The sequence below is a fragment of the Gavialis gangeticus genome, unplaced genomic scaffold (assembly GCF_001723915.1).
Source record: "Gavialis gangeticus isolate Ggan-Ray unplaced genomic scaffold, GavGan_comp1, whole genome shotgun sequence".
NCBI lineage: Eukaryota > Metazoa > Chordata > Crocodylia > Gavialidae > Gavialis > Gavialis gangeticus.
This window is the reverse complement of record NW_017729025.1, coordinates 118,553,589-118,577,005: the sequence shown is the minus strand read 5'-3', so window position 1 is coordinate 118,577,005 and position 23,417 is coordinate 118,553,589. Positions and strand designations below refer to the sequence as shown.

At 38.7% G+C, this 23,417-nt stretch overlaps 1 protein-coding gene across 6 annotated transcripts in view; it reads right to left on the bottom strand.

Annotated features, from left to right (window-relative positions):
* Positions 1-4,822: 4,822 nt before the first annotated feature.
* The window catches only part of GAS2 (growth arrest specific 2), a 226,703-nt gene continuing 208,108 nt past the window's right edge, over positions 4,823-23,417 (bottom strand). For all 6 annotated transcript variants that reach the window (XM_019519480.1, XM_019519478.1, XM_019519475.1 and 3 more), the window contains one exon: positions 4,823-6,183. In XM_019519480.1, the coding sequence (XP_019375025.1) occupies positions 5,965-6,183 (219 nt within the window). In that variant the 3' untranslated portion in view covers positions 4,823-5,964. The remainder of the gene's footprint in view (positions 6,184-23,417) is intronic.

Here is a 23,417-nt window from a genome sequence, read left to right as displayed (position 1 = left end):
AAAAGCAACATTTTCTGAGGACTAGGGCTGAACTTATTGCCATGTTCAAAAAAGGACTGGCTGGAGAGACAGAAAGCAGGAAAGAGTCTGCTAGCCTGAAACACTGAAATCTTGGATTCATGGAAGGGTGCAACCAAACTGTGTGCCAGGACTTAAAGACCTGTAAGTCTTGAGTACCAACAGTAGTTTGAGAAGTCCATGTTTCTCTCTCCTGCCCTGTTGTTTCCAAAGGGGTTAATCTAAAAGTTTAGAGAGCTTGTAGCCTAGAGACACAGGAAAAGAGCATTTTTACACTAAAGGCACTTTTATATGTACTCCAGGGGACACTGGTGGTGTCAGGAAATGTATTTTAGTTTTAACAGTCCACAGAATATTAGGAAATACAGTAGCTTTCATTTATAAAAATGATGAAAACCCAGTAATGCAACTTCAGTACACCTAGTTGCTCTTGAATCTTTCATCCAAAACGGTAGAGACTGCTACTTGTTAAAAATTATAGCTTGGAATTTAGACTTGGGGAAGTTTTATCATAGGCTAAAATGATGCACTACTTACGAGGATGAATTACAGACTACATTCCTGTGGCCATTTACATACATTACACGTTTGGAGATTAAATATGAAGTGTCATGCTCCTAAAGGTCTTTAGTTGGAGAAAGTGAAGGGCAAACTGAAACTGCAGGGGTTACCAGACATTGCTCAAGCATGTAATTTAAAAGCAGGAAGTACCATCTTTGAGAGAAGGGCATTTCTCTTCCTTTGTCAAGATCTAGAGAGGGAACAGCAGTGCTGGGCACAGCAGGTAGATGGAGTCACTGGATGGAGTTCTTGGAAGAAGATGCCAGATAGAAAAGATCCGGCAGAACCTGAGCCACTCAAGAATTTAAGACAACTCTGGAAAAATTATTACTCAGGAGCTGTGTGCGCTGTACTGGGAACTCTGAGTTTCTGGGCAGGTATGAGCTTATACTATGTCAGATCCGGATGCAGGAAAACATCAAGCCTGACCAAGAAGAGATGATGTCAGTAGTTGGGCTGGCTGCTTAACTCACCCCCCCAGTACATCCATGTGATCTCACACCTCCATTCTACCTCCATCTGGTTCTGAAATCAAAACTCAACTCTCCACAGCCTTCTTTTTGGTCTACTGAGGGAAAGAGAAGGAGAAAAAGAGTGCATCAAGCAAGATCTGACTGGCTGCAGCATGCATGTTCCTGTGGGAAAGCAACATAGTCTAGCAGAGCATCAGACTGTAACTCTGGAGGCTTAGGTTTTATTCCCAACTCTGCCGCTGCCCACTGAATGACCCTGAGCACTACACTCCACTCCTGCACTTCATTTCCCCATCTCTGCAGTGGGGAGAATATAATGACCTTGGTAAAGCATTTTGTGAGCTACTAAAGTCACAATATAAAAGAGTGAACATAACTCTAAGCTCTGTCAACTTGAGTGTGCTGATCTCACCCTGGTAATTACCCTCAATAGACATTCTCCGAGTTTATAAGAAATGTAAGGAGAGGCAAATCCCTAGTAGGCTGTATAGGCTGTTCTGCAAGGGCAGGATGTGCCCTAGCCAGATGCATGAATGGTAATAGCTAGTAATGCATGGCCTTCGTAGATTTCATAGACATTTGGGCTAGAAGGGACCTCGCCAGATCATTGGGTCTAGGTCCCTGCCCAAGGGGCAGGAAGTCAGCTGGGGTCAAATGATCCCAGCAAGATAAACATCCAAATGTTTCTTGAAAGTGCCCAGAGTAGGTGCTTGCACCACCTTTGGGGGGAGTCTGTTCCAGAGTAACCATTTAGCTAAAACACCAAATTCCGTCTTCTGGGGTTTTCAAATAATGCTGTAATTTTCTGACCAGGTAATGTTATGTTGACATGAAATAAAGAACTGACTAATAAAGACTTGTCAAGAATCCCAGTCATCTCATGTGTTGATTGCTTGCTGTGACTTACACTAGGATTTTAAATGGATATTTCTTTCATATCCCACCTATAGGAGTTTTGTTTCTTAATGTTTTCCTGGACTGAAACGTTAGGCTACAATTACACTACAATTAGTTTTTACTTCCTTTCTCTTTTCCTCATGTTCTTTCAGATGGCCTTCCGCAAAGAAGCTAGCCTGCTAGCTCAATCTTAACACATCTAGCAAACCTGACACTGTCTTTTGAAATACTGGGTCCTTTGGGGATCTCTGTTCCACCCCATGAAATGACAGACATAAAAAGGAACACCCCTTCAGCAGTTCTATTCTTTTCAGGGTCTTTATAATGATTTCAGTCTCTAGTCCTAATTTGTCTGACCTGCATATTGTTTTCTGGATACTGATCCAGTACTTATACAGTTAACTTTGCTTTGCATGCCTGAACACCCTGTTTAAATCCTCTCTCAGCCAATCACACCCATTTCAGGTATGTTAAGGGAGGTCACTCACTTTGCCATTGTTCATCAAATCCCTAAGTAACCACTTAGTCCTGTCTTTGGTATCAGACACCTATGAAAAGTGGTTCAGCTCTCTTTCAAGAGCCCAGTCACTCCATGACAGCCAACTTGTGGAGTGTAAGTCAGAGCTGCCTAAAGGGTGGTCTAACCCATAGTCAGAGATGGCTGTTCTGGCAACCAAGCATAAGTGGACCCTAAAAATTCAGAAGATATCCCATGCTGCACTTCCTTGGTTGAGGTTCAATCTTCTACTCTGTCAGGGTGATTTGTTGCAGCAACCATTAAATGTACATTATTAAATGAAAAGGAACAAACCTAGGACAATTTTTTCGTCTTATTATTACTGCCTGCTACAAAAACTAACCGTTTCCCAGAAATTTTGCCATTTTGCAAGAAAACATTTTCAATACGCAATTTGAAGTTTAGGTTCGCAACTAACTACCAGTAGGACATGTCCCATTGGTGGGACTCGAAGGTCGTGTAGGTGGGAACTCATTGTCCAATTGAAAAAAAACAGTTGTTTGCACTTCAAATAGATGAATCAACAAATATCTTGAACAGTGCAATTTTGTGGGGTTTTGTTTTTATCATGGTGGGATCAGGGTTTTCTGACAAAATGGTTGGTGGGACATAAAGTGCAAAAGGTTGAGAAAGAACCACTGGATTAAACCATTTCAATTTACTGTCTAGACTTTAGAAGAATGACATTTTTCCTTATTTTACAATAAAATGTTGACATAAACTTCATTTTGAAAGGCTTGTCCCTCCCCATTTTTGACTCAATTTAAAATAGGTCTTTTGCTGTGCCACTAAGAAAATGTCTTTCCAGCTGCACAGAATTTTTATACTAGTATCACTAATAGCCTGCTTTTGGGAAGGACTGAACACCTATCACTCAATAAGACGTGCAGTTCTTTTGCTCTTCTTGTTTTGGGCCCCTCCAGAGGGAAATTATCTTACTGCCTATCAAAGGAAATTACCTTAGTGCCTAGGATTTACTGTCAATAGAAAATTTCTTTAGAACAAGATTCAGATGCAATACTGTGTACAATTTTTCATTTTAAAATGTGTGCTCTCTGTACTTAGTAAGGACACAGGGGTGATGCTTGCTGCATTGAAGACGCAAGTAAAATTACCATTTATTTTAATGAGGGGCCAGAACTTCATTTGTTATGTGCACAAGGGTTTGATCCTGCCTAGTACTGGTAGTGCCTTTGATTTAGTGGGAATGAAGTCAGAACCGTATCTAGGAATTTCAGTTGTCAAATTTAATCTGAAAACAACTTGATTGTTGCTTAAAACATGGTTTTAAGAAACTAAATTCAACTCCTTCATCTCTCCTCCCAATAACAAAGAAGTATTATACAAGGGACCCTCAGCTGAACCCATACTAGGCCTGTGCAAATAGGGAAGTATTTGATTCAGATTCAGTCAATTTGGACAACAGTGATTCGATTCAGAGATTCGGATAACTGTCCTGAATTGACTCGGCCGAAACGGCTTCAGAAGATTCGGTGCTGATTTGGAGAGGTTCGGAGATTCAGCCATAGACTATCATGGGGAATCACTGAAATACCTATAGCTTTGTCATTTTTTGGTAGAGTTGGATGAAAACAGCAGGAATGGTAGCTCCCTCTGAGGGCACAAGGCCTGCCAAGTTTCAAGGAGATAGGTGCAGAGGTTTCTGGGAAACTGCACCTCAAGGCGCTGACAAGCAAAACTCATGGTGTGTGTGTGTGTGTTAAGGCGCAGCGGGGTGAAAACAGCAGGCATGGTAGCCCCTGATAAGGCCATGAAGCCTGCCAAGTTTCAAGGAGATAGGGTTTCTGGGAAACTGCACCTCAAGCTTCTGAAAAGAAAACTTGTGACGTGTGATTTTGTGTGTGTGTTAAGGCACAGTGGGATGAAACCAGCAGGGATGGTAGCCTGTAACAGGGGGCTTTCCCAATGCTCAGGCAGAAACAGCTCACAAAAGGGACAGAAAGGCTGCAGACAGAGGCTTATGTGATGTTTCTATGCTCCTCCCCAGAGCACTGAGATTGGAAGGGGACTCAGGGAGAGATCACTTCTGAATCTCCAAATCTTTTTCCAAATCTTTTCCAAATTGATTTGGAGGGGTTTTTTTGTCTCCCAGTTCAGTTCAGGTTTGGGGATTCAGTCTCTAAATCAGGACAGATCTTCTCCAAATTGAATCGGCGACTGAAGCTTCTCACACTCCTAACCTATACCATTTCTATGTTGCCTGATCTATCAGTGTTTGCTCCTGTTTTCCACTGTGTGCTTTGAGCCTGTGTTTTGAGTATGCATGATTACAGGGCACATGGAGTGTAAACAAAAGAATGAGACTTTCAAACAATTTGTGGGTATTGTTTTTTACAAAAAGTTTCTATTTTATTGCTAATGAAACAGCTGAGTTCTTCTCAAATGTATGTAGTCATTCAAATATCCCTATAAAATGATTTTTCTAGGAAGTTACAAGGCACAGAAGGCACCAAATATAAACAAAGAAAAGTAGCAAAATAATAAACCCAACCCAAGAATCCCAAAGTAAATTTTAGAGCTGTGTGAACGATTTACAAGAATTTGAATTACTCCTAAGAATGGACAATGCATATTTCATTGTATCCCCAACAACTGAATACAAACAGAGCTAGACTGTACCATGTGGTTAAAGAATAAGGGGCAATACAGAGATAAGTCACCACGAGAGAAGCATGAGGAATCATTCTGACTGAGGGAGGAGGTATGTCTCCTGGAGCTCCAAGGTGGTTACAGGCTGTGTGCCTGTCGCTGCACCCTTCTTTGTGTGATAGCTGACAACCCTCCAATGAGCCATTTTTATTGTCTGATAGAGGAAGGAGCAAAACCTGTACTGTTGAATGGCTCTTGACATCCTCCCATCACTAGATGCCCACATAAGTACCTAGTGAGACCCTGGCACTTAGTGTAAACTTTTTCAAGCTAGCTTTCAAGAGGACACCATATTTTTTAATTTAGCCATTTTAACACACTATTTTTATATTTCTTTCATAGGTTAGAGGCATCCTGGAACCTTAAACATAGTCCAGTTTTATTTTAGTTTCCAACTTGCTTGATTTAGCAAGTAATTTTTATCCACCTGAACACACCTGCATATAACTTTTCTAACTGATCTAACAAATGGCCAAGGACTCAATGTCATAGGTTTTACATACAAAATATACTGCAAATTTTCTGCCTTTAACATGAAGCACATCCTTTAAGTCATTCTAAGTATACATTCACATATTAAAGAGTAATAATATGGCTAAAATATATGTTTATTTCTTATCTGATTGTAGTAATTTGCCTATGAAGGGTAATTTGCTAAAAAGGTACAGTACTAGAAATAAATAGTTCTACAGTCTTCAAAACAGGTTGTCATTTTCAGCCTGTGTTAAATTTTCGGAAGTCCTTTCAAAGCATGAACTAATTTTACTACACTTGAGAAGATAATTTGGACCTACTTATACATAGTCCCAATCTCATGAGAACCTAATTTCACTTAATCTCTTTCTTGGTCTTGTAATGAGCAGAGACAACCAGGTAATTATCTGGACTCATGTCCTTGATGGTTGGAGACTTGCTTTGGATTGGAGAAGTTTTCCCATCAACCCGAGAGATTTGCAGCATTCGGCATGGGTCATGTTTCAGCAAATATCCTGCAAAAGTCTCCCATCCTCCTCCTACACGAACCATCACATGTTTGTTGTGTAGCATCTGGGGGGAAAAAAAGCAATGAAGGAGGAACATTAACTTAAAAATCACATCCCTGTTTGAAAATGTTGTCTGTACTCTTAATTATAAGTAATACACATCTGCTAGCCATCAGGTGGGAAGCAGCTATGACATTTGTACCACTAGTTAGCGCCAAAAAATATATACTGAAAAGTAATTGTATGCGAGGACATGAGAAAGCAACAATTACTACAGATTCTCCACAGGTTTTAAAAATGTCACTACATAATATTCTCCCTCCAGGAGGGGATGATGTTGTTCTCTATATATTTCATTACAAACTTAAGGAAACTGGATATGGTTTTGTTTTTTTTGTTGAAAGATTTATTAGTAAAGATTAAGAATATTATGTCTTGAAAATGGCTTCCCCTTATGAGGAAAAGGCTCTAGGATTATAAAAGGTCTAAGTGGGGAAAAACATCCAAAATCATCTCTTCTGTCTCAAAAATGTGATTATGAATGAAATGTAGATTTAATTTCTTCCATAAAATACACTTTCTCTGACATCAGTTTCATGATTTAGCACTTCCAACATGCACTGGAATGTGCAACAGTCAAATACAGAAATAATAAAGTATGTTAAAAAAGCCAGGGGGATATATTATGGGCCTAAAATAAGGGACATCTGAAAATAACAAAGATATGGAAGTCTCAGAAAAAATAAGTTACAAGTGAAATCTTTCAGGGGGAATGTGTACAGGTTTAAAAACAACTACTTTTTTATGTTTATAATCTTTATTTGGGACATGTTTAGGATTAAAGCTCCAAAAGACTTAAGTACTAACTGAGTACATGTACACATACACTTCATTGCTCATTGGCCTATTTTAATGTGCATTAAAGCGTCACAAAAAAACCATGTCCTTTCGCTAATCCACACAGAATAGGCTAATGTGCCTTTTTCTAGTACCTTACAAAGGAAGTACTAAATTTAATGTGTACTACTTAAAGTACATTCATGAAAGTGTAAATGTGCCCACTATGTACCCTATGTATTTAGAACTTCAAAACTACTCAGCTTCCGTTCAACCCTGGAAGTACTTAAACTCTGTTGGTGCTTAAAGTTTCCAATATGGAAGTAAACTTCCCAATCTGGGCAGGCTAGATCTATCTCAGTTTTAACACTACCATTAACTCAGTTCCTAGGTCTTGCCTAAGACTTGCCAGTATTCATTAGAGAAAGAGAGAGCATTCAAGAGTGACAGCAGAGGGCACCTCCAGAGAAACTTTTGTGCCTCATTTATGGGTTTGGCATGTGTGAGTGGAAGTAGGTGGGTAGGCTGACCTTGACAGTGGCATCTAGATGTATCCTAACTTTCCCCAAATACTATACAGGGATGTTAACATGGATCCTGTAAATTCCACGAGGCAGCTGTAAATTAGGAGCTGCAGTGCTCAGTTGGGTCCAACCTATGTTGACTGAGAAACAAGTGTGTTGCTGGTCAAGATTTACCTTCCTCAGCAGAGGTATTTATGGAAACATGAACACTAATTAGTTCCAATTAAAACTAAAATCTCTTTTTTATTTTCATACGTATTTATATTTTAAAATGTGGACTTCAATAAATATTTTTTGTTATCAGTCACAGTTAAATGGTGGAATGCTGCAATCTTAATAGTTAAAAATCTTTTCTTTTTCCTGATACAGTGAGTGGTCCCTGTAAAACAGCCACATTTCCCATCTAAGCAAAATGTAACTTCTCTAATGTCTGCACCTGTTGTTTCAGCTGGTAAATTCACTCTGATTTCTTTCATCTCATTTCCTATACAGAACAGTAAAACAAATGTCAGCTGGGAATCATAAACCTGCATGTTCTATGAAAGCCGCAACATGATTCAGATCATGAAAAATGCTTTGATTGATATACACCGAAAATACTAAACATTTTTCACAGACTAAGAAATTAGAATACTAACTTGCAAAAAAGGTTCCAGCTTTGTGCAGACTTCCTCAGACAGCATGCTGAAGCATATTTAAATAGTCTGGATAATGACACTTTGATTTATAGCTGTGATGGATGTGTGTGAAGTTCTGTATCCCTGAAATTCCCTTGAGGGCACAGTGTTTTGAGGACATGAGTGAGACTTCAGCAGTGCATAGACCCGTTCCCAGAATACTGCACAGGAGAAAATTTGTCCTGCATGTTTTTTTAAACCACTAACCAGAAGAGAGAAAAAATAGATAATGGAAGTGTTGCAGTGCTGATTTTTTTCACACTCTCAGCCTACAAAAATATTATTTTTATCTTATGTTATGCTGGTATTCTTTGGGGGATATGATTGTGTTTTGATAAATTAAGCATATATGGAAACCAGAGAAGCTGCCAGGTTTTCTGAAGTGTGAGAAGGGGACACATTTATAATTAATCATGCTCCTCGTTTGAATAAATAGTTGCAGCCAGAAATTAAAAATGGTTGACATTTTTTAGAGAATGAATGCATGTTAAGGAGACTTTTTCCCAAACAAAGTGATATTTCTTTCAACATTTTCATTTTTTCAATGGAAAACTTACAATTCCCAAACTGTCGATAATCAAAAAATGAAAAAAGCAAACATTTTTCAGGTATCCAGGTTGTAGCCATATACGTCTAGAGGCAAAAGGAATCAAAATGCATGCAGAGGTGATAGCCTTTATTAGACCAACTAGATATTTGCAAAAATAATTTCTTTATTTGCAAGCTTTCAAGCACAGGCACCCTTCATCAGGCACAAGAGATTGCAAATATTGTAAAAGTTCTCTTAGGTAGAAATGGAAAACATTTTTTTTATTTTTTAAAACACATTTTCATTCCAAAATATTCGGTGAGAATACTTACAAAGTCAAGTTCTATTCCAAAACAGAACCATGTTTACTAACTCCAAGACAAAGGCAAAAATTTTTAACCTGACTGATCTCCCCCCTTACCCTATTTTTACACTGATAAAGTAGTTACTGGTGTTAGAAGTCAGGCAAGAGGCAGTGGAGAATTGCATCTTCTATACTACCTGAATCATAAATGCATAAGCTTTTTTGAGCAACAGCTCACTTTGTCAGACATTATTAACTACTGTGCTCACAAACGCTTCTGTAGCTCTGACTCAGTGACCACACCTACATGAGATGCTACTGCGAAGTGCAAACAAACTACTCGTTGCTACTGTACAATAGCATTGGAGGGCACTAACTATGATGTGACACTACTACACAGTAGAAATGAACTACTGCACAGTTGTATCAGAAAAAAAGCTGTGCGGGGACACTACATAACCATGTACTAAATGACCGTGTAGTAACAACTACGCAGTCCACTGCTCATGTAGACACGGTCAGTTAGTCTACATAAGGTGCAGCTCTCCTCTGCCTTTGGATTATTTTCACACTGGTAAAAATACCTAGACTTTGAACAGAGACTCCTGATTCATGCTCATTTAACTGGGAGCACAATTAGGTGACCCACATTTATTAAAGTCACTCAAATAGTGTAGATGTATAAACTGCTGGAATGAGCCACCAAGTCCTGCAACAAAACAAATGAACTCTATTCCAAAATAAGCCCATAGCCACCTGGAGCTTTACATAGGTGTGAGAGCAGAATCTGACCCCAAATGTTCAGTCACACCTTTTTTCTTTCCGCCAAAGCTTAGCTCTTAATTGCAGACCTTAAAGCACTGGACTTACAGTGTCAAATCTTGTATATCACAAATTAAATGTTTCTTACTTGTGCATAAAGTTGGAAGAAACAGGGCTTAGACTGTAACTTGACCTTGTAGAAAGGGGGGAATACAGCACTCTCTTCAGAAGCTGCCCCCTGAATAAGCCTTTAAAGAATGATCCAAAAACCAGTGAAATCAACTGAGTCTTTTTCAGGCCCTTCATGCATAGGCCTGGTTTGTTAAACCATTCCGTATTGCTGTGATATTTTTCTACTGATGCTTAGATGAGGCTTCTAAATTTTGTCCCTCTTGAAAGCAGTTAATATCTGCACTTTTGATTTTGTAATGCACGTTAGAGATGGAAAGTTGGCAGAACATATTAGGGTCACTGCCTTGACAATTCCCTTTAGAGTCTATCCTGTAGACTAATAAAACTCTCTGTTGGTAAGTTATTTCCTGGTATTCAGCCTAAACATGCCTTTTTTTCCTGCCTTTTCTGTCTTTTGTGTTTTATTATTGCTTGCAATAAAATAATGTAATGCATTTATTGCCTATTCTTTTTGCATATATATGATGTTATATCCTAAATGAGTTCACTGTTCTACACTACACAGTAACATGGCAACTCTAATAAAATCATGTGGGCCACATTCTGATCTTATCTACATCTACACAAATCCAGAACCTCTGCTACCTGCAGAATTACTCCCGAATCACAGTTGTGTAAATGTAATCAGAATCTGGAAATTTTATTTTAATTAATCAATAAAAGAAATAACATATGGTACCTACAAAAGCATTTTAATTTTACATAGAAGTGGGGATCTATTTTGTTGCTTGAGATGTTATTGTTGACCAGATTCAGTGATTCTGTTGCATGAGAATTTAGAGGCAGAAAAAATATGGATACTGTAATTGTGAAGCTTAGTAGTCAACTTACAACATGAAATAAATTCATGACATTCATCAATTTTCACATTGCCACCAAGTGAACTAAAACTGAAATGAGAAAATCTTTACTATACAATAAATTCCAAAAGATGTTTATGAATGATATAAATCTTTATTATTTGCTATTTATTAAGAAACAAGGCTGCCACAAGAGAGCTATTTTCTCCTGAATCTGCGTTTGAATAAGTATAGGAGAGTCTGTGCTATAGTGAAAATATTAGAAAGCAGCCTTAATAGACACCAGTGGCACAGAGGAATATATAAATTATGTACCACTGCAGTATGCATTAAAGCCATCTCAAGAGGTAACACAAAATAAATGTGCAAGGGAACATTTGCAGTATGAATTATGTGGTCTGAATTGTCATTATATGGGACTTCGGAGCTGCAGTGAAATACAGTTAAAATGGATCTGTTTTTCACATGAATTAATTTATAGAGAACTTTATAGCTCATTAAAAAGATATTGGGCCATACACCACCGCTCACGTAAAACAGAAAAACTCCATTGGCTTGAATGGAACAGTGTTGGTTTACGAGAGCTGAAGATCTGGCCCTGTGTTGTTATTCTCTAAACTATGTTACAGTTTTACTCAAAAATACTCTAGGGGACAGGGGAGAGAATTACACACTGTGGATCTGACCCAACTGCCATTAAAACCCATGGAAAGAATCCCATCCACTAACGAGAACTGGAAATGGTTCCAGAAGCCAAATTCAGTAAAAATGCTGCCTGGAATAAATTGAGGTAGCTTCTATGGCAGCCCCTAGGCCAGAGTTTGTCAGTTTTCACGTACATGGTGGCAAAAAGGCTGGACATATATTGGTCATGTCACACATGGGTGTAAGTGCTGTGAATTGGTCATGTCATGCATGGGTGTCTAACCACTGTTAGATTCAGTGGTTGTACAACATGAGGGAAAGCTGCATGCTGAAATGATGAAAATGCGTACAAGCAGGACAAAGTACTAGTAAGACTATGTAAGATAATGATCAAAGCCTCCATAAGTCATTACACCTGAGTGTGGATCTTTTGATCAAACACATTCTTGGCAAAATGAGGTGCAACTCCCATTCAACACAGTTTGGCACTAGGAGGTGCCCTTTTGAAAAGGACTCAGAACCACAATTCCCACAAAGGTCCAGTATAACCCGTCTTATTACATACGGTATAAATCACTTAAGATGCCATGGGTAAGGTGGGCAGCTAGCAAACTGTGCAAATGGCACTAACCACTTGCCAGATCCCCTTGATCTCAAGACTAAAGGACGAGTTTCAGCTGATTCGGTGTGCTTGCTAATTTGCACAGGAACCCTGTTCTCAGCTTTTCACACTTTATTAATACTCCATTCCTTGATGAGCCCAGCCTAGGCTCAGCTATTTCCACCTCATTAACGGTGGTCACAGGGAGCCTTACCCTTAACAGTAAGCTGGAAATTGACAGTACCTAGTCAGATTTAGAGCTGCTAATAACACAGCACTAACAGGAAGACAATTAATAATCTACCCTGCAAGTCTGGCAGTTTTTGCTGTAATAAGATGAGAAGATGAGGAGAATAATAATGTTCTAAACAGCTGCCAACATTGACTGCAGAGGTAGTTGTTCACAATCACAGGGACTCCTTTGAGAACTGAATATTCACAGTTGAACCACACTTAAGTCATATGGTACGGCTCTATATCCTGACTGGAAAATGTGAAGTCTTAAAGTTCTTAGAGTACCAATGTTTGCAGCTAAATTTGAGAGTTCCAGTTCTATGCATATTCTGCATTGTTCACTTCTAGGTTTTTTATGAAGTGCTAGAAATTTCATTGACCAGAATATTCACAAAAAGTACACACAAAAGGAGTGTGGCTCTGAATACAAATACATTTAAATATGTGAAAATTGTGAGTTATTTTTTCCATAATGGCTCAACATTAATATTTAGCTATTATGGGGAATTTAACGCACAGAGATGTACTTACAAAACACTTCAGAATTAACTTTTTCTTAAATTGCAAAGGTCAGGTTGTCCTTCCCAAGAGCTATTGTGCTTCAAAACGAAAACAAAAAGTCAACAGAAAATTCTCCTTCCGCTGCCACTTTGAAATGAAAGGAAAATAGCCCAAATTTTCCTTTCTGTCACGCAAATTAAAAGCTGGAATACATCTACCAGTCCCATGACTATGTAATTTGTGTATAAAATAAACAATCAGTGTATTCATCAGCCAGGGAATAATACACCTATTAGTTTGAGTTACTCTTATAAAATATCATGCTCTTAAATTACTAAAAAAATCTGTATACAAAGTGATTTGAAAGTTCATTTAGCATCAATTTGATAGCCAACTGCCTTTGTATTTATACTTCATCTCCCAAGATCAGTAGCTCTTTCCCATCCACTTCTGTACAAGGCTTTTTTCAAGGAAGTCTCAATGTATTCAAATAAGAAAGTGGCCTTTTAGAAATCTGCAGGTAATTGTTACTATAATTGCGTTTTAAGCTCTCTTGTGAATGTAGCAAGCTTCAAAAGCCATCAGGCATGTTTAATGACTGACAGATGAATTGTTGTGAGCCACTTAATATAGATTTCTAAAAAATCTTATTAGCAGAGATTTTACAAGTTTATCACTAAAATCGGTCATATTCTTTTCCCTGAGGCCCTTCAGTCTCATCAAATTAAAAAAATATATGTGAGAGTTAATCATCTTTTTAAAAAATGTGTAATATATATTTGGTAGAATCATAACTACCATTCTATTTATTCAGTTCACCCATAGGGAACCCAATTCATGAACCAGCAGAATATTATATTTATTATTCACTAATGTATGATTAAATATTTCCTGAGTGGAAATAAAGTCCTACTATTAGATTATGAGAGATAATCATGAAGAAAAAAATACGTGCTAGAGAATAGTGACATTAAGTGAAGAAAAAAACCATTTAAGTTATATACCAGATAAAACTCTTTTTCCAGGTGAAGCTAACTTGGAGCAAAAGAGAAGACACTCACCCATGGAGGTCCTATGCCAGCTAACCCTAGAGTAGACAGAGCACTAGATAATACAGTGGAAGGAACAACCATGTGTTTTATGACTTAGTGTGCTTATCCAACCATGTGTTGGATAAAACAGCAGGTAAACAAATCTGCATGTTTAAGTAATTTAAGTAATTTGGATCATGCCAACTGATCCAAATAGAAAAGCAAGCAAATGACATTTTCCAGAATGAATATAGAGACAATACTGATTGAGTACTCATTGAAACTGCTAACATTTCTCCAAAATATTGTGAATTATTCTGACAATTTGAAAGACAAATGGTCAGCGTTTTCGGTCATTCATTTACAATAATATCTATGATTTAAAAGCAGACAAATATTACTGATCAAAATCAGTGGGGTTAGTTTCTATTTATACCTCAGCAACTGACAGCCAAAAGTGACTCTTAGTATTAGTTTTAAAGAATCTGCATTTTATACTGTCATCTTTTTTTTTTTTAAATGGGCTAATTGGAGTAAAAACATCTGCTGTCCCTAAAGCCAGTCTTCAAATCTTTCATTAGCAGTGGGACCTGTTTGACTAGAGGTAGAGGAGTCTGGCAATTGTAATTCCTGGGGTACGACTGTACTGCCTCAACCAAGCGCAGGAGTACTGTCAAGGAGCATGTCCCATTCCCCATCCACTTCAACCCCAAATCCCCAAAACAAGGCAATGTGGTCCTGAGCATGCACCAATAAGTACAGGACAGACAGGGAGTTCTGCATGAATGATCCATGTTTCTCTACTGCAGCTAAACTGCCTCATTTTCAGTATTTGGCACACACACAGCAGGAACAAATATACAGGGAGTGATTTTTTGCAGCACACCTGAATTTGACATGGAGGCAGTATGGACAAGCCCAAAGGCCTAGTTTACACTCAGAAAACTTTACTGGTGGTCCTATGCCAGCTAACCTTCCTAGTGCGGATGCAAGCTATGACTGGAAAAATAAACTGCAAAGTAATATGATAATATTAAAATGGCTGTTGGCAACTCTCTAAGAAAATGGGGCCAAGTAGTGTAGGGGGTAGGTAGTGGGGGCAGGATGGGGGGCAGATAGTACCAGGCAGGTGGAGGGGACTGGTGGAGGAGCAAGTGATGAGGGCAGGCAGCAGGGGTGGTAGATGTGTTTGCTTCATCTCCAGCCTGGCCCAGTAGCAGCGACAACTGCAGCTCCAACACTACAACAGGGACAGACCCTGCAGGGCAAAGTTGTAAGCAAAAACTGTATGGAATTGCATCCAATTCTAAAGAAATTGTAAGCAAAAAAAAAAAAGGCATTTCCCAACTTTGACAGAACTGGAAGCATTAATTTCCTTTTTTTGTTCATTCCAATAAAAAAGAAGGATCAGTAAGTCACATTTTATCTAGCTTCCTGTCAATGTGGGACTGTTATAAAGTGTTTGTTGTGTGTTATTAACCATTTCCCAAGATTTTTAATCGCTTCTAGCTCTAAATGTCTCAAGTGATGCAGCCAAGTGATGTAGCTTTTGTCACCACTTCAAGATGACTATGGATTATTTCAAGCAATTAAAAAAATTACCTTTCTCTGAAGGAAGTATCAGAAAAGCCATCTTTTCCCTTAAGGGGAGGACAACACACAGAAGAGTGAGCTCTTTGGGCTAACATTTCCAGCTTGGTGCTAGGGGATTTACATGTATAATCACACGAATCTCTTATAACTTAAGAAAAAAATACCATATAATACAGTTCAGTCTGAAAAACATCTTTATAGATTTGTAGAAATCCAGGTAATTCCTTGGCTGCACCAAGAAGTGAGTTTTCTTAATAAACAATACTGTATTTTGCTCCATAATTTTAAAGAATTTTCTAATAATTTTGGAGTCTTTAGACTCCGTCAAACACATCACAATGTCTCTACCTTGTTTATCAAAACCATGCGTTAGCATTAGCTCTGAAGATTTCATGGTATATAATATATAGACAAAGAACAGGCTGGGAAAGTACTGCTGTTAAATATTTCAGACTTAGATTCATTGATTTAAATCAACTGTTCCAGAGCCAATCACATGTGAATATTCATGATTCTGCTGTAGGCATTTCTCATGGAATATAAAGCAGAATGGCAGCATTTTGCAGGATCCCTACCACTTTCACTGTAACCTTTTATATTTCAACATCTTTCTACTTCTATGTCTAAAGTGTGAGCACCTTCATTCAGTTCAGAATTCTACTGGATGAAAATTAGATATTTTATGCCTATCAGATACCCCAAAAAGTGCATTCTAGAAGCCTCCCTTGTACCAAATAAACCCTGGTTTGAATGGCTAAATAACATCTATATTCTTTCACTTTTTCTTTTATTTCATCAAACAGTATGTTCTGTTTTAATTTTGCCTAGACTTGTAGAACATATAATCATAGTGTATGTTTCTAGCAAGAATTGTATATTGTATAGATGTTGTTTCATTGCATGTAATTTGTATTGCTAATTTTATTGTACTGTTTTTAATAAAAGCTTTAAATGAACAACTATTACTACATTGACTTCAGGCACTATAGAGGAAAGGATTATAATTCAAAATGTCCTTGATAAATTTGGAAAATATAAAGAAGGAAGCTGAACAAAGTCAAGAGCAAAATATTGCAGTAAACAACAATCAAACCATCAAGTACATAATCAAATACACAAATACAAAATGGGTAATGGCTAACTAAGCATTATACTGGACCATATGTTTAGTATTTCTCAGTGTCATACTGTTGCAGAAAAAAAGGCTAATAGCGTACTGCGATATATAACAACATAGTTATATGAAAGTCAGAAGCGATTCTTCTACCCTTCTCATCCAGGAAGAATTTCTTCACAGTAAGGGTTGCCAAAATCTGGAATGGGCTTCCAAGGGAGGTGGTGCTCTCCCCTACCTTGGGGGTCTTCAAGAGGAGACTGGACAAGCATCTGGCTGGGGTCGTCTGACTCCAGTGCTCTTTCCTGCCCAGGACAGGGGGTTGGACCCAAACATCTATGAATCTGATTAGACTTCAACTGAAGGATTTTATCCAATTAGAACATAAATATGTAAGAATTGTCATACTGGGTCAGACCAAAAGGCTTTCAAGAGTAGTAACCTATCACTTACGGTGGCAAGTAATGGGTGCTAAAAAGTATTAGAAACAAGATTAGTGCCCTGTCATAAGGACATACAAACAGCTGGAGTCCTTTCAAAAGGGGAAGCAAAGTTAAAGTTGGAGCAGGTTTGCTACATTTGAATCATCTTCAGCTCATTCACACCTAACAATTCAAACACACCAGCTGCTCCCCCTTTTAAAACATTCTTCTTCTAAAAAGACTCAAAAATTCCTGGGTCCACATTAAAGACAGTATCTAAGTGTTGTTTTTAATAGGTCTCAATCCCTCTAAATATATCTAATCCCTCGTTAAAACTTGTACCATTGGCCTCTGCAACTTCCTATGTTTTGAGCACTATACTTTAAGACAGATGTGAACAAATCAGAAAGATTACAGAAGAAAACTAAATAATTATTAAAGGATGATATATGAGAACAATTTGGAAGAAATGTAATTGATTACTCTAGGGAAGAGAAAATTGAGGTGTGTTTTAAGTCTTTAAATATAGGAAGTGGGGTTAAAAGGAGGACAGCGCTTTGTTGTTCTGTGTCCATGGAGGTCCAGGACCAGAAATAAGACTGAAATTACAATAAGAGACTTAGGTTATATATTTGGAAAAATAGTTCTACTTATGCTGATTAAGCACTGTAACAGATGAGCTGGAGACAGTGTAAAACCTCTATCACTGTAAGTTTTGAAGTGCGGGTTAGACATCATGTTTTTGAGACAGAGATGATCCTACCTTGAAAAGACTGTTGGACTAGATGACTTCTTGAGGTCCCTGTTAGTCCTGGTTTGTCCTTCAATTACTTAATCATTAAGAAAGTGCTAAGACTGCTATCCAGATGGAAGGAACTTGGTTGCTGATTCACTGAAGCTCCATAGCCTTCCCAGCCAGGAAGCCACAGAGTCCACCATTCACTTTCAACTACTAACACCTATATAACATTTAACTATGATAGACAACTCTAGGGTAAGGAATTCACTGGCCATATGTAACCCGAGTCCTCTGATATCCCTTCCAAATTAATTTATGTCTGGATTTTGAAAGCAACGTAAAGCGACAGTATTTGAATTCACAATTCACTAACTAAATACCAATAGCTTACTAGATAGCTAAATATACTTTTTTGTATGCAATAGGGTGGCCATCATAGAGAACATTGCAGGATTCTGCTACTCTGTCCTCTGTCCTCTATTGATATGAAACCCAACACCTTTATGTCCTCTGTTTTTTTCTTCAACAGAAAAATAGAGGACATAAAGGCATTGGGTTTTGTATAAATAGAGGACAGAGGACAATTGGACTGTCCTTTATAATGGCCACCCTAGTATGCAAATACCAAACTTCAAATGCAATTATAGGAACTGTAAAACAGATATCTGTTCCTGCCCTTTCCAGAATTTGGCCATAAATATCAGTCACTGGAGGGACATCATTCATGGGGGTCTACTAATCATTATCTTTGAGGAGATAGTAGATCAGTTTGGGATGTCAGCCAAGGACAAGATGACAGAGGACTGCAGCCTCACCTTATAAGTATAACCTAAATATCATTAGGAGAGAGATTCTCTGCAAAACTAATCAGAATGCTAAATTCAGCACATTTTTCTAAATAAGGATTATTATTAAACTATATTCAAGGCACCTTCTTAATAGGTGCCCAGAAGAGACAGTGCATTCATTAGATCTGGCTTGCCTGACATCTGTATAGATTGTGTGTTTTAGTGCGGCTTTTTTGGTGCTTTTATTTAGCAGCTGTTTGAATCAGCTTTAGCTAAAAGCGCCAAAAAGCCCCGCTGAAGTGCCCAAACTATGCAGATGCTGCAGAGCCAGATCAAAGTAATGCACCTCTTCTTCTGGTAAAAAGCGCAGGGTTTTTTTGTTTCGTTTTCTTTTAAAGTCTGCAAGCAGCCTTATTTAGAAAGATCCTAGTAAAAATCTATTTAAATAGATAAAAATAATAATGATAGTTACTGTATTTAAATAGATACAATAATCATAACAGTAATGATGATAACATCTTGCAGTATGGTTACAACTTCAAAGTTGGTTTGTGGCCTGAAAGAAAAACCATTAATCTTCTGCTATGGTAAGACACAATGAAATATTCATAAGCTTTAGAGAACAATCAACAAAAGAGCTCACCACTGTATCCAAGGGCAAATGCTTGGACTTTTAAATTATGACAAACTGTATTTTGATTAAGGATTTTTTTCCTCCACCAAGCATGCCATTCCTTTCAGCCAAATAGGCAGGTCTCAATAACATTGAGATTCTCTGAGTAGTTGTAAAGTGTCAGCTGCTTAAGGCATTAAAAAATTATATTCCTGAGGCAAGCTATTGATTTTCAGATATAAATCATCTAAACAGATTTCATTTTGAAGAAATGGAAATATTGGTTGCATGCAGAAGGACAAGATCTTTTTTTTGCCAAATCAAGAAGCTTACTGAATCAATGTCAGCAGAAAACCAGTTAATAACCACAGCTCTGCTCTTGACTCTTACACTTTTTTCAAGGTTAGTAGGGTTTTATAAACATTTTTCTTTAAGTGAGAGAGAAAGTCAAAGTGAAAATGACTTCTGGAAAATAAAGCAGTTTGACAGCAAACAGATTCATGTTCCTATTTGATCACAGTGAATGAATTCTTATCTGTCTCCCATCTGCTACTCTCCAAGTCATTAACAAAATATTCAATATCTTTAGTAATGATTTGGAGGGTGAAATGAAGTTTACTTTACACTCACTAAATTAGTGGATCACAATGGGTTACCAATGGGTTAGCTGGGGTAGCAGATGCTGCAAAGGATGAGATTAGAATTCAGAAATATTTTGGCGCATCAAGAAAAATGGTCTGAAAGAAAAAGATTATACGAGGGCAGGTGTAAAGTACTACACTTAGGAAGCAAACAGCAAATGCACAAATGCAAAATAGAGAATAAACTGCTAGATTTCAATACTGCAGCAAATAACCTTTTGATTAGAGTGCTGAATATGAATCAACATGTTACCAAAAAAAAGCATACTGACCAGAGTGTCAAATAGAAAGTGATTTTCCCACATTATTTAGCTTTTCAGAAATCCTGCCTGAAGTACTGTGTCCAAATTTGGGTACTACTCTTCAAGACAACATATAAATTGGAAAGAGTCCAGAGAAAAGCAACATTTTTCTTTTTAAAACTAGAAAACAGGACATATGAGGAAAGGCTGGGAGAACTGGGATTCTTTAGGTGAGGAGTGATTTGAGAAGTCTTCAAATACAGAAATAAATATTATAAAGTCGATGGATATATAAACAGTGTTCTCAGCATCCATAGTGAAAGGACAAGTAGCAATAAACTTAAATTGCCACAAGGGAGATTAGGGTTAGATGTTAGGATGATTTTTATTACTCTGGGGATAGTTAGGAACTGGAACAGAAAACCTAGAGAACATGTGGTAATCTCCAGCACTGGAAGTTTTCTAGTACAGGTTAGGTGTCAAACTCTCTTGGCACTAAGGGCCACTTTTGTACCACAAGGAGGCTCACAAGCCAGATCAGGACCCACCTGCAGTAGCTCAGTCAGCAACATCAAAGAGCCATAAGGATTAATGTAGCTATCGCTTGCCCATACAATACTGACATGTATCCCCAACAGAGCTCTGTGCTTCAGAATTCGGAAGTAGGCCAGCCCCATATTCCTAGTGCCCTCAAGACCCGGTGATATGGCTCTTCAGACTGGATGTGGCCTGTGGGCTAGGGCTGTGCGAAGCTTCGGTCACTGATTCAATTTGGCAGCGATTCAGCCTGATTCGGTGGTGGAATCTCCAAATCGGAATCGAATCAGGAGACCCTTTAATCTCTCTGAATCGAATTGGAGAGATTCGGAAAGATTTGGCAATTTGGACATAGACACAGCTTTAAATGTTTAGGGAGGATGCAGACTCCCACAGGAGCGCAGGGGGCTCCCCAGCACGCTTGGCAGCAGACCCAGAAATGGACCAGAAGCACTTCCGGTCTACTTCTGGGTCCACCGGGGAGTGCGCCGAGGGCTCCTCTCCCCCACGTCCCCCCAGCTCAGCGACTGGAAAGCTGTGTCTATGGCCAAATTATTGATTCTCCAAATCAGCACTGAAACTTCAGATTTGGATTAATTGAATGGGGAACAGTGATCCAAATCAATTAATTGAATCTCTGTCTCCGATTCGGGCCAAATCCAAATCAAATACAGCCCGTTTTGCACACCTTTACTGTGGGCCATATTTTTGACACCTGTGGGTTAGCCAAACAATTTTCTTGGATTGCGGAAAAGCAACTTGTGTTATGGATCTGACATTTTGTGGCAGACCAGGCATTTATAACCCGGGGCAAATTCCTTTAACATGTGTCATATTACAAATTGTGAGAAACTCACATATATTCCATGACAAATGTATTGTCTGCCAGGGTTTCATCACTTTAAAATATTAGTTTCCTTATTGTAGAACTTGAACTTTCTGTTACATAACAAGTGTGGGATGAATGGCTTTCACATGCTTTCCCTTTATTTTAATTGATCAGACAACAATTTTGCTTTTATATTGCTTCCCTTTCCTCCAGGCTCAGATTACTATCCATTTTGCAACTACTTTCATTTGCAGGAAACCTCTTTTATGAGCTAGTCAGTCTTTAACAGCGGGGGCATAAAGAAAGCTGACCTAAATTTTAGAACGCTTTTACCTTTTGGGACTCACTATGATGTGTTTTCAGACACCTGATTTCTTTTATTTGCAAGTTGTCTTTACAGGCTTTTTGTACCTCAAGTGAGACTTTTTTCCCCATTTTTCAATTTAGACTTCTGATTTCCATACAGATTGTTACACACTTTATGGTGTAACATTTTTTTTATTGCATTTTATGAAACATTAGTCTAAGATGGCACATTCTCAACATAAGGCTGTTGAGCTGATGCGACTGAGAACTGAGAAAATTTGCTTCCTGCTGAACACTGAGGAACAGGAAAACAGGTGTTTGATATATCATGTGGAATCCAAATTACCAGTGTTTAATGGCAAACACTGCATATTTAACAGTCACATAGTAGGTGTGACATATATTATTGTGGCACCTGTTGAAGAAAAATTACCTTTAATTCTGATACACTGAACATATCCTTTTGACAAAATAGTACCTCATCAGTTTTAGCTCTTCATTAACAGGAAGGAAGTGGAGGTTCCTCAATTCTTTTAAATGTTTTATCTTTGAGAGCAGAGATGGCAGGGAGCCCAGATCTCTTGTTGATTATACACAAGCTCCATGGTGGGTATAAACAGTACTCTCTGAGATCACGTCCAGATGAGTGTGGCCGTGCGGTATGTGGCACTGCAGACACATCTACAGCACCATGTACTGCACATTTAGCTATTCTCCATGCTGCAAGGGAATAGTGCAGGGGAGGGGTTGACCCCTAGATATCCAGGGGTAAAAAAAAACGCCCAAAAAAAGAAGTGGAGCAGAGCATGCAGGGGCAGTGTGTGCCACTCAAAACCACAGCCTGGCTGGCCGGAGCCACACTGCGGCTGCCGGCCAAGCTCCAAGTGGTAGGACTTCTGCTGCTGCAACCCCAGGAGGTCCCCAGGTGAGTGCTAGCCCTAGCCTCCCCTATCCCACCTGCGGTAACTTGCCACACACCAGAGCGCACATGGCACAAGGTATCCCGCTGCTAGTTGTCCCCAGGGAGCCAAATGTCCACACTCATGTGGACCTGGTCTGAATGTGCATTTAGTTGTATAGGAGGAGTTGTCCCCTCATCAACTGAGTGAGGGTCACAGTATTGTGAAATGAAACCAAACTTTGCATCAATTTGATATACGTGAATGTGTTGAATCTCATGTCTAAATCTAAAGTTGCTTTCTGCTGAATTTGCTAATGTCAATTAATGCATAGCTTTGCTTTATGTTTACAATACGTTCTTTCTGCACTTGCCAGTCTGGGAGCACTCTTTCCCACACTTGTGGCTAGCATCATTTATTTATGAAAACCCTGGGACAAATGTAACAACTGGAAATGAGGATGGGATCCCACAAGTCAGGCAAGTATTAAATCAAATTGAAGAAATTGCTTTAATTGTGATTACCTGAACCCCAAATAGTTGTTTATATTAGAACAAGAGAAGCTTCCAATCGCACCTGGAAGACTGGCTTACATATACAGAGTGGCTGAGCAGTTTCATAGTTTGTAGGGTCAGAAGGGACCTGAGCAGATCATCAAGTCCGACCCCCTGCCATGGCAGGAAAGAGTACTAGGGTCAAATGACCCCAGCAACGTGATTGTCAAGCCTTGTCTTAAAGACCCCCAGGGTCGGAGCCAGCACCATTTCACTTGGAAGTTGGTTCCAGATCCTAGCCGCCCTGACAGTGAAGTAGCACCTCCTGATATCTAATCTGAATTTACCCTCTGCCAGCTCGTGACTGTTATTTCTAGTCACTCCTGGTAGTGCTCGGGGGAACAGGGACTCCCCCAATGCCTGCTGGTCCCCTCTGACTAGTTT